The sequence below is a fragment of the Lissotriton helveticus genome, chromosome 5_1 (genome assembly GCF_964261635.1).
Source record: "Lissotriton helveticus chromosome 5_1, aLisHel1.1, whole genome shotgun sequence".
In the NCBI taxonomy this organism is placed as follows: Eukaryota; Metazoa; Chordata; class Amphibia; order Caudata; family Salamandridae; genus Lissotriton; species Lissotriton helveticus.
Genome location: NC_136065.1, coordinates 342,917,060 through 342,930,285, shown reverse-complemented (window position 1 = coordinate 342,930,285; position 13,226 = coordinate 342,917,060). Strand labels below are relative to the sequence as shown.

Below are 13,226 nucleotides of genomic sequence, written 5' to 3'. Positions count from 1 at the left end.
AATATAAAGTAAAAAATCTAGGCGTTATTCTGGACGATAGACTCGCCTACAAAAACCAGGTTAATGCAGCCATTTCTTCATCTTTCTTTGTTATAAAAACTATTTTAAAAATTGGTCATCTGATCCCATTTGACTGCACTGGTTCTCTCCAGATTGGACTACTGCAATGGACTTTATCTAAACTTGCAAAAAAGTTGCTGTCCAAGTTGCAGACTATGCAAAACTTGGCAGCCAGAATGCTCTTAAATTCACCCAAATTTCATTCTGCAATCAAGGCCCTGAATAAGTTTAATTGGCTCCCTATAAAGAAGCGAGCCATTTTTAAAGCACTTTCAAAAGTGTTTAAAGCTTCAGTTGGAATAGGCCACGACTATTTAATAAAGAATTTCAGATGGTATACTCCAAGTAGATCCCTTCGATCCAGCTCTGCAAAAAAGTTTAATGTTCCCTCTCATAAGCTGGTCTCTTCGGGAGGAAGAGGTATTATTAGAAATACTGCGCTACTATGGAATGATCTGCCCCAAGATTTAAAATCGGTCCCTACTCTTTCAATTTACAGAAAAAATGTAATAACATGGCTCTAAAGCAAGTATGTGTGGTCCACCTTGATCACAGGATAGCGCCAAGAAGACTCAGAGCTTAACAGCACTCTATAAAACCCAAAAAGATCAAATCAATTTGTAGAATGCAAGGCACATACGGGAAGTGAATCTTCTAAAAACAGCATAACTTTACACCCGACGGACAGAGCGCATATTTCACAGAAATCTTTTCCAAAATTAGAGTTTCAGTGAAATCTAGCAAAGAGCTGATGCGGTCACACGCCCCACAACAGCCACGTCAACTGGAATGGTGACATGCGTGACTGAAGAAGACCCGACCCCAGAGCATGTTGCAAGAACAGGACGGCACCTTCACCAGCTAATGGGATTGGTTATCTGTGGGAAACACAGTAAGCAGATTAATACACCGGCTTCTGCCTGGCTCCCGCTGCTAGATAATGTTTGCAGCACCATAGTAGGCAATCGTTTAGGGAATAGGAGAGAAGGATGCTCAATTGCAATTGCTTACCTTGGCTGGCAGTGTAGAAGATCGGCGGCAGGTGGAGGCACGGCGTGGCAGGAATGAAGGCAGTTGTTTAATCAATAAAGTAGGTTTACATCCCAAAAATACTGGTAAGCATGAGGTTCCAATAATGTTCCAGTAAAGAGGCAGTTTACAACAGTTCAGTAAGTTCCTTGTCAGACACTCATCATACAGTAGTTGGATCCACTCAGCAAGTTCTCGCATCAAGTCTGTTAGAGTGCGAGGCATAACAGGAATGGAGGTGTCCAAAGCTATCCCGTGCACAGCTGGTTCATGAACCTCTTCGACAGTGAAATTTTCACGCAACTCACAAAAAGTAAGTAAGAGGTTTATTCCTTGAGAGTAGACCCTTCAATCTCACTCTCTGCTAGCAATATTCGCAGAAGTCGTCTACAAGATTCCATCTGTCATTCAACAAGAGCAGAATGTACAGACTGAGTGGAGGGGTTTTGAGAAGGATGGTGAAGGGAGAGAAATAAAAAATAAAACTTGCGATATAACAGGTTACAAAGGAGGAAGAAGGCAGCGGGGTAAAAGGAAGACAATGATTACCAGTAAAAGTCTAAATAACAACAAAGCGTTACAGGTCAGTAACTCGTTTCTTTTCCAACATCAACATGGCACCCTTCTTCGGGAATGCGCCTTCTAAGCATTTTCGGCAATGTAAGACATGAGGAGGGAGTGATATGGGGCAGGATCTTCAAAAGAGATTATGTTATAAATTACATCTGATAGACATAGAAGGTACCAGTGTGTTCGTTTAAAAACTTGTACAAACTCAGCAGGTTGCTAGTTCAAATGTTAGATACAATATGTAGAGGTGTCACATGACGTCCGCACAAAATATCGCAAATTAACAATTTACCTGCCCTAAACGTCTTCAAATAACAAACACTCACACTGCATTACAACAATGTAACCATTATAATACCTTCATCATCAATCCATTTAAGAGTAAGGGGTTTTCCATAATGTAAACTGCACATGGTTCGCACTTCTTTGCAGAGTTCTTTATAATCAGTGGACGCGTCCAAGTGTGTGATTAGAATATCTCTGAAATTAAAAAGAAATTCAGTTTTAAGAAGGTAGCATCACACACATGTAACAGATACACGCACAAATAAAATATCATGGTACACAATGACATTTTCTTTCTGCAAAAGTGGATCTAAAAGCTATGAACCCAGAAGGATAAACAACTAGTGTGTGCTCATCCAGAATTTCAAATACAAATTCCTCCCAACCCGAGTCGAACATGGTCAAGAACCCTCCTCGCCCGCTACATCATCCCTAGGAGTATAGGGTCGGCATTGAACTTGAATTTGGGTAACAGGGCGTAGATGTCATTGCATCCAGAGGAGTTCATTCTCAAGCTCTCCTGTCGTTCTCCCTTCATAGTTCCTGCGTGGCCCCCACCCTCTACTACCTCTGCCCCCCTCACATGGCAAAATAGCTGTTCCCAGTGGCACTGTATTTGCCAGCCTCGAATAGATCAGTGCTGTGAAAGCCACGCACCCCCTTTTCTAAAAGAGGACGGTGCGCCAGAACCCTCCTTCTTTGGGTCAAGGGAGGTCAGTGGGTAGCAGCAGTCAGTGGCAGAGCCAGCTGTTTCGTACTGTGAGCAACAGTGCCAAAAACACATCATCAAGCAACATGTCTCGCTGCTGGAGAACCTCCCAGTCGCAGCAGCACCGCAGTGATTAAACCAGACATTTCTAATTAGGACAAGAACACGAGCAACAAAGAACATAAGGATTTTAAATCCTGTAATTTGGCGTCTGCTTAGGGCAGTAGGCGTTGTCCAACAGTACAGGCACTGTGACTGGATTAACAGATTAAAAATTAATTTCATGATTATCCTTCCCACATACCTATGTTGTGTTAATCACAAATCCCCATCATTTTTATTTTTAACACTTTTTAAAATGTTTGGTGCACAGAAAGATTATAAAGATATACTAGATGAGAGGCTGGGAACACGGTTTAAGAACATTCAAAAGGATTCCAAATGTTTTCATAAAAAGGATCTGGACAAACAAAAATCTGAAAATTCACAAGTAAAAGAATTGTTCTACCATATCCTTAATCTACGATCCAGTGGGATACTGGAGAGCCTGAAATAAAGGCCACTTGCTGCCTTTATTTCAACAGATGTTCAATAGGACATGCAGTTTCCTTATGTGCATTACTCGTGACTAGGGCCTGTACGAGGAGGGGTGGAAAAAAGGAACAATTGGGTGTAGAATTCTCACTTAAATTGTTGAAAATGTGCGAGGACAGCAAGACTGAGAACTGGAAACAGAATGTGCGTCAAACAACATCATTTGTGGTTTAAAAGAACAACTAATAAGGGAAACTTTACAGATAATATCCTAAATATCCGAAGAAAATATAGAAGAGAAGTTTGGAGTTAACACATCCTCAAGCAAAAGAAACTGTTACTGCACAACGCTGGTCTTGGCAGGGTTTTCACAGGGAATGAATCAAGCTATGTTCTTAACATACGAGGCTCAGAAATCTCAAATGTGTTCAACATGGAGTGTGGGTGGGGTTTCCACCCATCCCAGGTAAATAACAGGACGATTAAAGCATCAGCATTAGAGTTTGGTCCACAGACACTTCAGCGATTTTGACAGTTCAATTATTCCTGTTAGCGTTGAAGTCGGATGCTTTCCCGTTTCCTAAGAAAGCTCAGACTAACCCTATCAAATGCGTTCCCAGCATCGGACATGTTCTCGGCCTTCAGGTTATCTTTTTGTGTTATCTCCTACCGGCCTTTGAGCCACAAACTAGCCTGGTAAGAATGGAGCAGTTGGAGCATCAAATCGTCCAGGTGAAGGGGCAGTATCTTCTAAAAAATATTTACTTGCACATTCAGAAGAGAGATGGGGAAATCGGATTGGCACCACCCTCCGCTTCAGAAGAAAAGAAATCCCAGCTTCTTCCATGGATGCTGTCCCTACGTGCTTTTTTGCAAAATGGTAATATACCCTTGCTATTATGCTTATCAATCCTGGCCGATGGGTTTAAAAAAAAACAAAGGTGGGAAGTCATTGGGCCCCAAAGCGGTCCTCAATCCCTTTTCTTTGACAGCATTAGTTACCACTTCTAATATGACTGGGCTATTCATGTGTCAGTTTCCCCTACCAACAGGATGTTTCAGCTTGCCTTTCTGATATATTCAGCCACCATATTCTTGCATACAGTTCTTGATAATACTTTTGAAATGCTCTGTTTTCCTTGTTACCATCATGCCCTCCTCCGCTAATCGCCGCTATACATGACTAGGGTCCAATTATTCATAGGTTTGGTATCAGCATCCTCCCAGCTTTGTTGCCACCTTAATATTTTTATTCATGCCAGAGCATATTCCATTTTCTTTAGTTCCATCCATAACAGCAGACCCCGCACTGCTAAAACTTCTCACCATATTTGTTGTGAGGGTGTCCCATTGCAGGGTCTAGGGGCCTAGACTGCTTATGTGTCCACCTTAGGGGCCGGTGTTCGACCTCATGGTCACAGGTTCAAATCTCAGCGGGTCCACTCAGCCTTTCATCCTTCTGAGGTTGATAATAGGACTATTATTGAGTTTGGTAACAATAAAAATCCGTTATTCAACACCAAGATACCCTTCTGGGTGATCGTACGCTTTACAAATAAAAGTCATGTTATGCTGTGTTGTGTTTAAAGCTCCCTTAGTTCTCTCTGGAAGGAAAGCAGGATTCCCTCCTTCACATATCGTGGCCTAGAAACTTCCAAAATACAAGTCCCTCTCAACAGTGTTTTAAGATGGTCCCAAACTATCAATAGGTCACACTCCACTGTGCTGTTGAATACAAGGTTTTCTTCAAGATGGGATACAAAGCTCCTTCCCCTACTGAGTCCTTGAAAAGAACAACATCAAGGAGCCATATGGCATCTCTGCTTTGGGTTATTGCGCCATACTTTAATCTGCAAGTGACTAGCATGCTGTCTGAATATCATTACTCCAGGTCTGCCTCTAAAAGGGAAAACACTATAACTTGGCCAATCCTGACATACATCTAGCTAAGCTCCAATAAATGAAATAAGGCTATCATACCCATTACTGACAGCCACTAAAGTCTTTCTTCCAAAAGAGGAACTACCCCCAACATTTCCCCGCCGATACATTTTAGCCCATCTAGCATCAGGTGTGTGCCTCATCCCATACGAAGGTGCTCTGTTGCCAGCCTAACCAGCCTTCTTGAGCCGGGTTGGGGACGTATTCAAGGCGCGCAGTAATCCATTAAAAAAAGACAATATCACTCTTCATCTCAAAATGAGGTTTTCAATGACCCCATATGGGGTAAGCACTGGATACGGAGCCCTTTGGCAAAAGTAAAAATTGCTGAGGGGATGAGCATGCTCCAAGCCGCCATGTGTCACGTTAGCAGATGGGTCTCCTGCAAAAAGCAAATTTCAGCCTGTGTGTATTTCTGGGCTATAAGAATTGCTATACTCTTATTAGGAGCAGTAAGTCACCATACACTGAAGAACATAATCGTAAGTAGTTTACCCACCAATAAATCTTAAGGTGTATCCTCAGGGTCGGTCTTAGGCAATTATTCCCCAAGTTATACTGTTTACCCCTAGTTAGGTTAACTAGGAAGTGTCTCTCCTCCTGCAAACTTCCCCCACACAAACCCCCCCAAAAACACATTTCCAACCCAATGCTCCTTCCTCAATGCCCCACAACAGACATATTAATCCCCGCCCTCAGACGGTGCAGATTGGTTGCCCCTTCCAGCCCTCAACATTTGCTGCATCTACAGTTCTCCTACAATGCACCTGTTGTGACTAAGTTTATTATAGTCTTGACACACATTTCTTTCCAAGGCTTTGTGATGTCACAATGGGATCTGAATATGGTCTTGACATTTCTCATGTGTAAGCCCTTCTAGACTACACACAGCTGCTCACTGCATCTCCTTACCTTGAAGACCACATTCCTCATTACAATAACATCCTTTTGCTGCATGAGTAAACATCCGGCACTTTCAGTACAACCGCCCTACACAGTCTTATTCCCAGAAAAATGTGTGCAGAGGATTAGAGCAGCCTTGCCAAAGTTGTGATTCCCTTTCACGTTGGGAAATCCAACACTGCATGTGTACTTTGCTCCCAACCACCCAAGCATATTTCACAAGCGCGAAGGCTGGTATCACTGTACTGGCACACGCAGTCCCTGTCCATGACATTTTTCAAGCTGCGACATAAGCATCAGTGTATAAGGTCACAAACCCACTACTGCCTTGACAGCCAGGTCTGGCTGGAAAGTCACTTGCTCCCTTGGTCCTGCAAGAATTTTTGGTTTGAGCACGGGGTGGCGCTTATACGCAGCTCAGATCTGTCTCTTCCAGGGAGGTACAGAGACAACGCAGAGCATCACAACTCCCCCTAGCGGCACAGAGGAGTGCTGCCATTAAAAACAAGCATTGAAAATGCAATAGGTCTCGCCTTTGATTAAGTTAGACCTATTGCATTTTCAATGCTTGTTCTGAACTGCAATTCCTCTTATGAAAATGCGAAATAGTCTCCAGTTGAATTCCTTTTCTGGTTGTTTGAGTGAAAGTGAGCAGCTTTGCAGCAGCTACTATATCTTGTGGCCAGAGCAATCGGTTTTGCTGATAAGCATAAACAAGTTGGAGTATGTACATCTTCACTACATTGTGATTTTCAGGTTTGGAAAGGAAAGACTTACCATGCCTCCAAGGCAATACATATTTTTGAGTTCCTGAGCAACTGGGTGGGGCTGAAGACAACTGGTGCAGGATCTGTCTGGTTAGTGGGGACTGCCCAATTGGAATGTGATGACGTCATTGTGACTGAAGCTGAGAAACTGGGTCCCATGGCAGCCTATCACTGCGTACAGAGGATTAAAGATGGCATCTACCATACTGCAGAATGATCTGATGCTTTATGCTGTGCAGTCATACAACAAGCATCTTAGCTGCATGACCAAAAGAGATTGGGCATAGTTATGCTTCTAGTTAAAATCTAAAGTACCTTGAAGCTGCAGATGTTTTTGTTGGCAGCTACTTTACTGTATGGCACAGGAAAGAACTCCTGGCGTCTTCTGCTTACCTCGTTTTTTATGGCTTCTGATTTGTAACCTTAGTCACTAGAGAGGCATTCGAAGTTTGTGTGGGTTCCAGTACTTGAAGCTGGTGTTAAGCACACCTTACCTGTGCTGCTGCACAAGAACCTGGGTCACAAGTTCTAATCATGTCGTCAAATAAAAGAAGAAAAAAAAAAGGAGGACCAGATAGAAGGATTTTCTTTCACCCTAAATCTTCTTCATTTGAGCATTCACACAGCAAAACCAGAGACAGAAAATCGACTTGTTGAACAGATTAATCCAGGCTGTGTTCCTTTAATTGGGTTTAATGAACCTGTTATGAGCTGTGACCAGCAATATTGATGGCTCCCCAAGTTCAGTCTCACAATTTCAAGAGACAATACGGTTTATCCGTCAGTGGATGGATCAGAACCATCTTAAATTGAACCCAGACTAGACCGAACTGTTGCTGACTGGGAACAGCAGCAGGTTCTGGGGCCCTCATTATTGGCCGCCTGAATTAAGTAATCCACCGCAACCGGCCCCCCACGTACGTAGTCTGGGGGTAACCATCGACCGTGACCTATCCCTGAAAACACAGGTTGGATAAGAAAGATTTGCCGTGTGTTCACTCACTCAGCACTGGTGCAGGTGGTGATTGCACTGGTGTTGTCCCATTCAGACTACGCTAACGCTATCTATCTGGGACTTCCACTCTTTCTATCCAAACGCCTCCAACTGGTTCAGAACCAAGCGGAAAGGTTGATATTCCATCAACCCAAACGGCACTCAGCATCCTTCCTATGAAGAAGTTACATTGGCTCCCGGTTGCTCAGAGATCATTGTTCAAATCAGGATGCCTGATATTTAAGTCACTATACTGCAACAGCCCCGCATTCATTAACAAGTTAGTCTCTAGATATACCCCTTTACGTCCCCTGCGCTCTGCCCAATTTCAGCTGATGATGGTACCATCTTATAAACTCAAACGCCAAGGTGGATGTAGGTTTGCCTTTTTGGCTCCTTAACTCTGGAACACATTACCCACCGAGATCAGAAGCTGTACAGATTTGATGAGCTTTAGGGGATTGCTGAAAACTTGGCTTTTCATGCAGGCCTACGCATAACGCCATCCGGGTCGCATCTCTTCAGTCATAGCGCCATGAAACCTCTGGGTGTACGTGCGCCCTAGAAATAATTGCTAACATAACATAACATATTGAGCATATATTTCACTAATGAATGAAAAAAATCGCCTTCAATTTAGAAAGAACAAAGTACCACCTCCCGGTGATAGAGCAATAGTAGGACTGGGACCTCCCATTCATGCACGCGCCGCACCGCTCTCACACTTTGTGCCCCGTGCATCGTCCAGCCCAAAGTTACCCAGTCATTCATTCACCAGAAACGGGAACTTTCCGGCCGCCGAAAAAAACTTCCTGCAATGCGCCCACAGACCGACCTCAACCCGCAGCGTTTTACCTGCCACAGAGAGTGCTGCCCCCACACAGCATGATTCTAAAGAAGTTTCTATTGTCCCACTTACCCTAGAATCGGACCTGGTTCCAGCCTCTAATCGAACTGATGTAACCACAAAGCCACCTTCCCTGACCACTTCATCCTTCACGGGCCCGCCCTCTTCCCCTACACCCCCTGCACAGCTGGCCACAGCCCTCCACCCTTCCAAGGGGTAACTCGCCCCTCAAAGTTCTGTGTTACAATCGCAGGTGGGGGTTAAACCCAGCACTCTTCCTTTCTTCCTCCCTCCCGCCCCTGTGGCTTCATTCCTCGCCCTGAACCGATCCAGAGAAAATATGGCAATTTGTTCTGTTTCATGTAAGAGACATGTTAATAAGAACAAGCGTGATTTATGATGCGGGCCCCCAGGAGTGGGGGGGGGGGCTACACGGACAGGTTAAAGGTGCAGGCACGAGTTACACACCGGCTCGGCACTCGGATGGTTGAGGGATGGGCGCTGTCCAGGGCACGTCCCATACACAGCCGGTGGCCATGGAGGTGACGTCATTAACGCGCCCTGCTTCTCAGCTTCACCCCCCAAAACCATTTTATGCAATAGCATCTCGCCCTCCCCACAGAGGCCCAACCCTGTCCTGCAAGCCACAGGGCACTTCAATGCAGTCAGTAGAGCGCAAGACAGTAATCTGATGAATGAACGCTGTGGCGGGAAAGATTGACCCTCATAGTAACAGCCTGGGATGGCTCGCCCCACTGGATTCCACAACTAATGGAAACAAGAAGTAGGTATTTCAGGGTCTGCAACACCCACCTTTCACCTGACTGGACCGATCAAAGATGTAATGAAGTTAATGGCACACCGACTCTTACAATGCTTAGTCACCTGAGTCTTGAAAGGTTGCTAATTGTCTTTCCTCCTTGTCCGGGTCCTATCATGAAATACGTGCTGGCTCTAAAAATGCTATTCCTACCTTCATTTTTTACTAGTTTCCTGCGGCGCGCACAGTTGAGCTCTGGAACACGCACTGCCCTAAGAAACCGTGTGTCTTCGCAGTCACAGGAGGCGAACTAATGCACACAGAGGGAGGCCCAACACGGACGGACGGCAAGAGCGCACTTTCTAAAAGCAATAAATAACAGCCTGAATACTGGCGCAAGTAAAAGATCCAATCACGGTAGGCGGGGCCAAATGGAGACAAGGTGGCAACAAGGAGGGACTAAGAAGCCTCATTTACAATAAGAAGCCAGAGTTTTGCATGGGAGATGAGGCTACCCAATTAAAAGATGGGCAGGGCTTCAACTCGGCCTCCGAGAGCTTCAGAATCCGTATTGATTCCAAGAAGCCCTCATATGACGAGAGCTGCGCATGAGCGCTGCTTTCGCCAGCTGAGACCTAAAAAAAAAAATTGTCATTACAGTCTGGCAGCGGAGGGGGGGTATTCTAACTTTGAGAAATCTGTGTTGAGACAGTGTATCCACCTGAAAGAGCGTTACTGAAGGGAAGTACCATGTTATTTTCTTTAAATGATCAATGGTTTCTAGGGCTATTGCTTCTACTGAGGGTTAACTGGGTGGCTGGATTCTGTGAACCTTCTGCCTCACCGAGTGGCATCATGTTCTCTCTTCTTTGGGAGCGTTCTTCTCCTTCTCTTTTTCTGTAACCCCATCTCCTGGTATCAGCTGAATTTTCTTCACTCCCTCGAGGATTCAGAGCACACAGCTGCTCTTGCCAGAGGAAGATTAAGTGAAATGGATGACCCAATTCATAGGCCACTGAAGAAACTGTGGTAGGTCATTCTAGGCATCAAAGCTAGGCATAAAAATGGTTCATACAAACTGAACACAAGCAAATACATTTGAACTAAAACTGAAAAGACTCAATTTCCTAAATGAAACTTCCTGCTGAAAGTATACCTATGGACTTCTGTTGTCAAGTAGCATTAGACTTCCATGTACGAGTCCCAAGTTATGAATGGGCACATGCTGGAGCTCAGTGACTTTGAAAGATTCTAAATCATCTGAAAGGGTCTACCCCATGTCAATTATCATACATACAATAAAAGACCATTTAAAGCATCTCACCCCGAAAAAAAGCTTAGCCCTCAATACTGATACGAACTAAAAACAAAAAGCCTTCCTATCCAAGAAAAATATAAAATCACCTTGCACGTTGAACAAAGCACTAAAAGCTGCACAGGAACGTATATTATTAATAATATCTAAGTATTGCTCCTACCCCCACTTCAAGAATCAAAAAGCTGCTTGTATTTCCACTTACGGCACCAAAAATGGAAGCACCAGCCATCTGTAAGAACAGCAGAGGTTTTTGTTGTCAGGTTTTTTCTGGATGAGCCATTTATTTATTTATAAAGTTTTATATAGCGCAAACATGATCCCGATGGATATCAGAGCGCTTTACAATTTGAGGGAAAGGAAGGTAATAGTAGCAGTACAATCATCAGAAGGGGTACCAACCTGGGCAAATCACATATGCATATCAAACAAAAAGGTTACAATCGAATAAGGGTAAGATAAAAAAAATGGAACATAGTGACCTGGGAGGGGAGCAAGTGAATAGTAAAGCAGAATAACACCAACCGCAGTACTTAGGGTGTAGGTCCAGGCATTTGAGCAGAGTATCCAAGACCCTTATAAAGGTAGGAACTTGTTCATGAGGAATCTTTTTACTTCCAATTTGAAAGTAACCTTGGAGGAGATTCTGCGTATTTCCGGTGGGAGAGAGTTCCAGATCTTTGGCGCAGAGCCGGAGAAAGCTCGGTGGCATGTTCTCTTTTTGCGAAAGATCTGAGGTGCAGGAGGAGAGATTTAGCCCTTCGAGAAGGTCTGCCCCCTCCGGATACTTCTAGCTTTTGCACTAGATACCTGGGGGTTTTGAAGTGGAGGGCTTTGCGAGATAGACAGGCAATCTTTAGCTGAATTTTAGCTTCATAGGGCAACCAATTTTGGGATTTTAAGACTGGGGAGATGTGCTTATTTCTTTTGGTGCCTGTTACCAATCAGGCCACCGCATTAAGTGAGACCCTTAGTGGGTCCAAGGTATATTTGGGGAGGCCACAGAGTATAGCACTGCCATAGTCTAGCCTCGGGAAAACAAGCGTTTGGACCACTTGCTTGAAGTCAGCTTGTGGGAGGAAAGGTTTGAGATTGCTGCGTATCCTCATAAGGTGATTCACTCCCTTACACACATTGCCGATATGAGTTTTCATGTTCAGATGCTTGTCTGGGGTGAGTGAGTCCAAGAGATTTGGCTGAGTCAACAATGAGGGGGAGCAGTTGAAGGCAGTGAGGTGGTTCATCCAGAGGTCTATCTTGGGGATGTGATTCGGGGGAGAAATGAGAAGGAATTCTATTTAGGAGGTGTTGAGCAAGAGGTGGTTCTCAGTTAACCAGTTCTGAGTATTTATTAGGGTAGAGTTGAGTGCTATGAGGTTATTCGGGGAGGAGATTTTCAGATAGAGTTGCGTATCATCCACATACATATGGAAGAGAATGTCAGCGGAGTTTAGAGCATTAGCTAAAGGCTCCAAGAATAAATTGAAGAGTATAGGGGATAGGGCGGACCCTTGGGGGACCCCCATGGATACTAGTTATGGCTGGGAGAGAGAGTGGTTCGCCTTAACTCTTTGGGATCTGTGGTGGAGGAAGGACGAGAACCATTGCAGCACCGAAACAAGAAAGGCCCATCCTGTGCTTCAAAATGGATAGGAGTTTGTCGATATTAACAGTGTCAAACGCTGAGGAAAGATCCAGGATTCATTTTGGTCAAGCATTTTTAAAATGTCATCCTTAACGTGCGTGAGAGCTGATTCTGTGCTGTGGCCACTCCGGAAGCCAGATTGGTGTTGATCCAGGAGATGGAAATTCTCGATGTGAGCACTGAGTTGAGATTGGAAGCATTTTTCTAGGAGTTTGGCAAGGGTGGGGATGTTAGAGATAGGACGGAAGTTGTTAAGGTCCGTACTATCAGCGGTAGGCTTTTTCAGGATAGGTGTTACCTGAGCAGCTTTTAGACAATCCAGGATCGTACCTTGTGCGAGAGACGCATTGACAATCTTTGTCCAGATGGTGGTGAGGACCTCCTTCAGGTCTTTGAAGATGGACGGTGGTAACGGGTCGCTAAAATGATTAGATGGGTTGATACTCTGAAGATTCTTGTTGGTGGTTTTTTTGGCTGAGGGGAGTGAAGGTGTCCCATGAGGCATTGTTCTTTGTGCTCAGGCCGGTCGGATTGAACTTCTCTGATAAGGTTTTAGGGGGCACCGACCCCCCCGGCTAGCAAGAGCACCTTCCTGGAGTCAAGATCAATATTGATGAGTCTGAATTTCTCAGTAAAGAAGGCGGCCAGATCCTCGCATGAAGGTGGGCTGACCTCAGAGACAGAGCGGTTTGGTGTTTCCACCGATTGTTGTTTCATAAGCTCAAAAAGTTTCTTGGGGCGATTAGCGGCTTTATTAAGTTGGGATCTGAAGTAGTCGGCCTTGGCAATCTTGATTTGTTTTTTATAGGAGCTCCTTATCGTTCTAAGGATTGTTAATTGGTCCGAGGATGGATTCAATTTCCAGGA

General features: G+C 44.5%; 1 protein-coding gene across 1 annotated transcript in view; it reads right to left on the bottom strand.

Annotated features, from left to right (window-relative positions):
* PRKCZ (protein kinase C zeta) overlaps positions 1–13,226 on the bottom strand; it is an 865,288-nt gene that overhangs the window by 622,196 nt on the left and 229,866 nt on the right. The window contains exon 3 of the mRNA XM_078642457.1: positions 2,018–2,139. Within this exon, the coding sequence (XP_078498583.1) occupies positions 2,018–2,139 (122 nt within the window). The remainder of the gene's footprint in view (positions 1–2,017; positions 2,140–13,226) is intronic.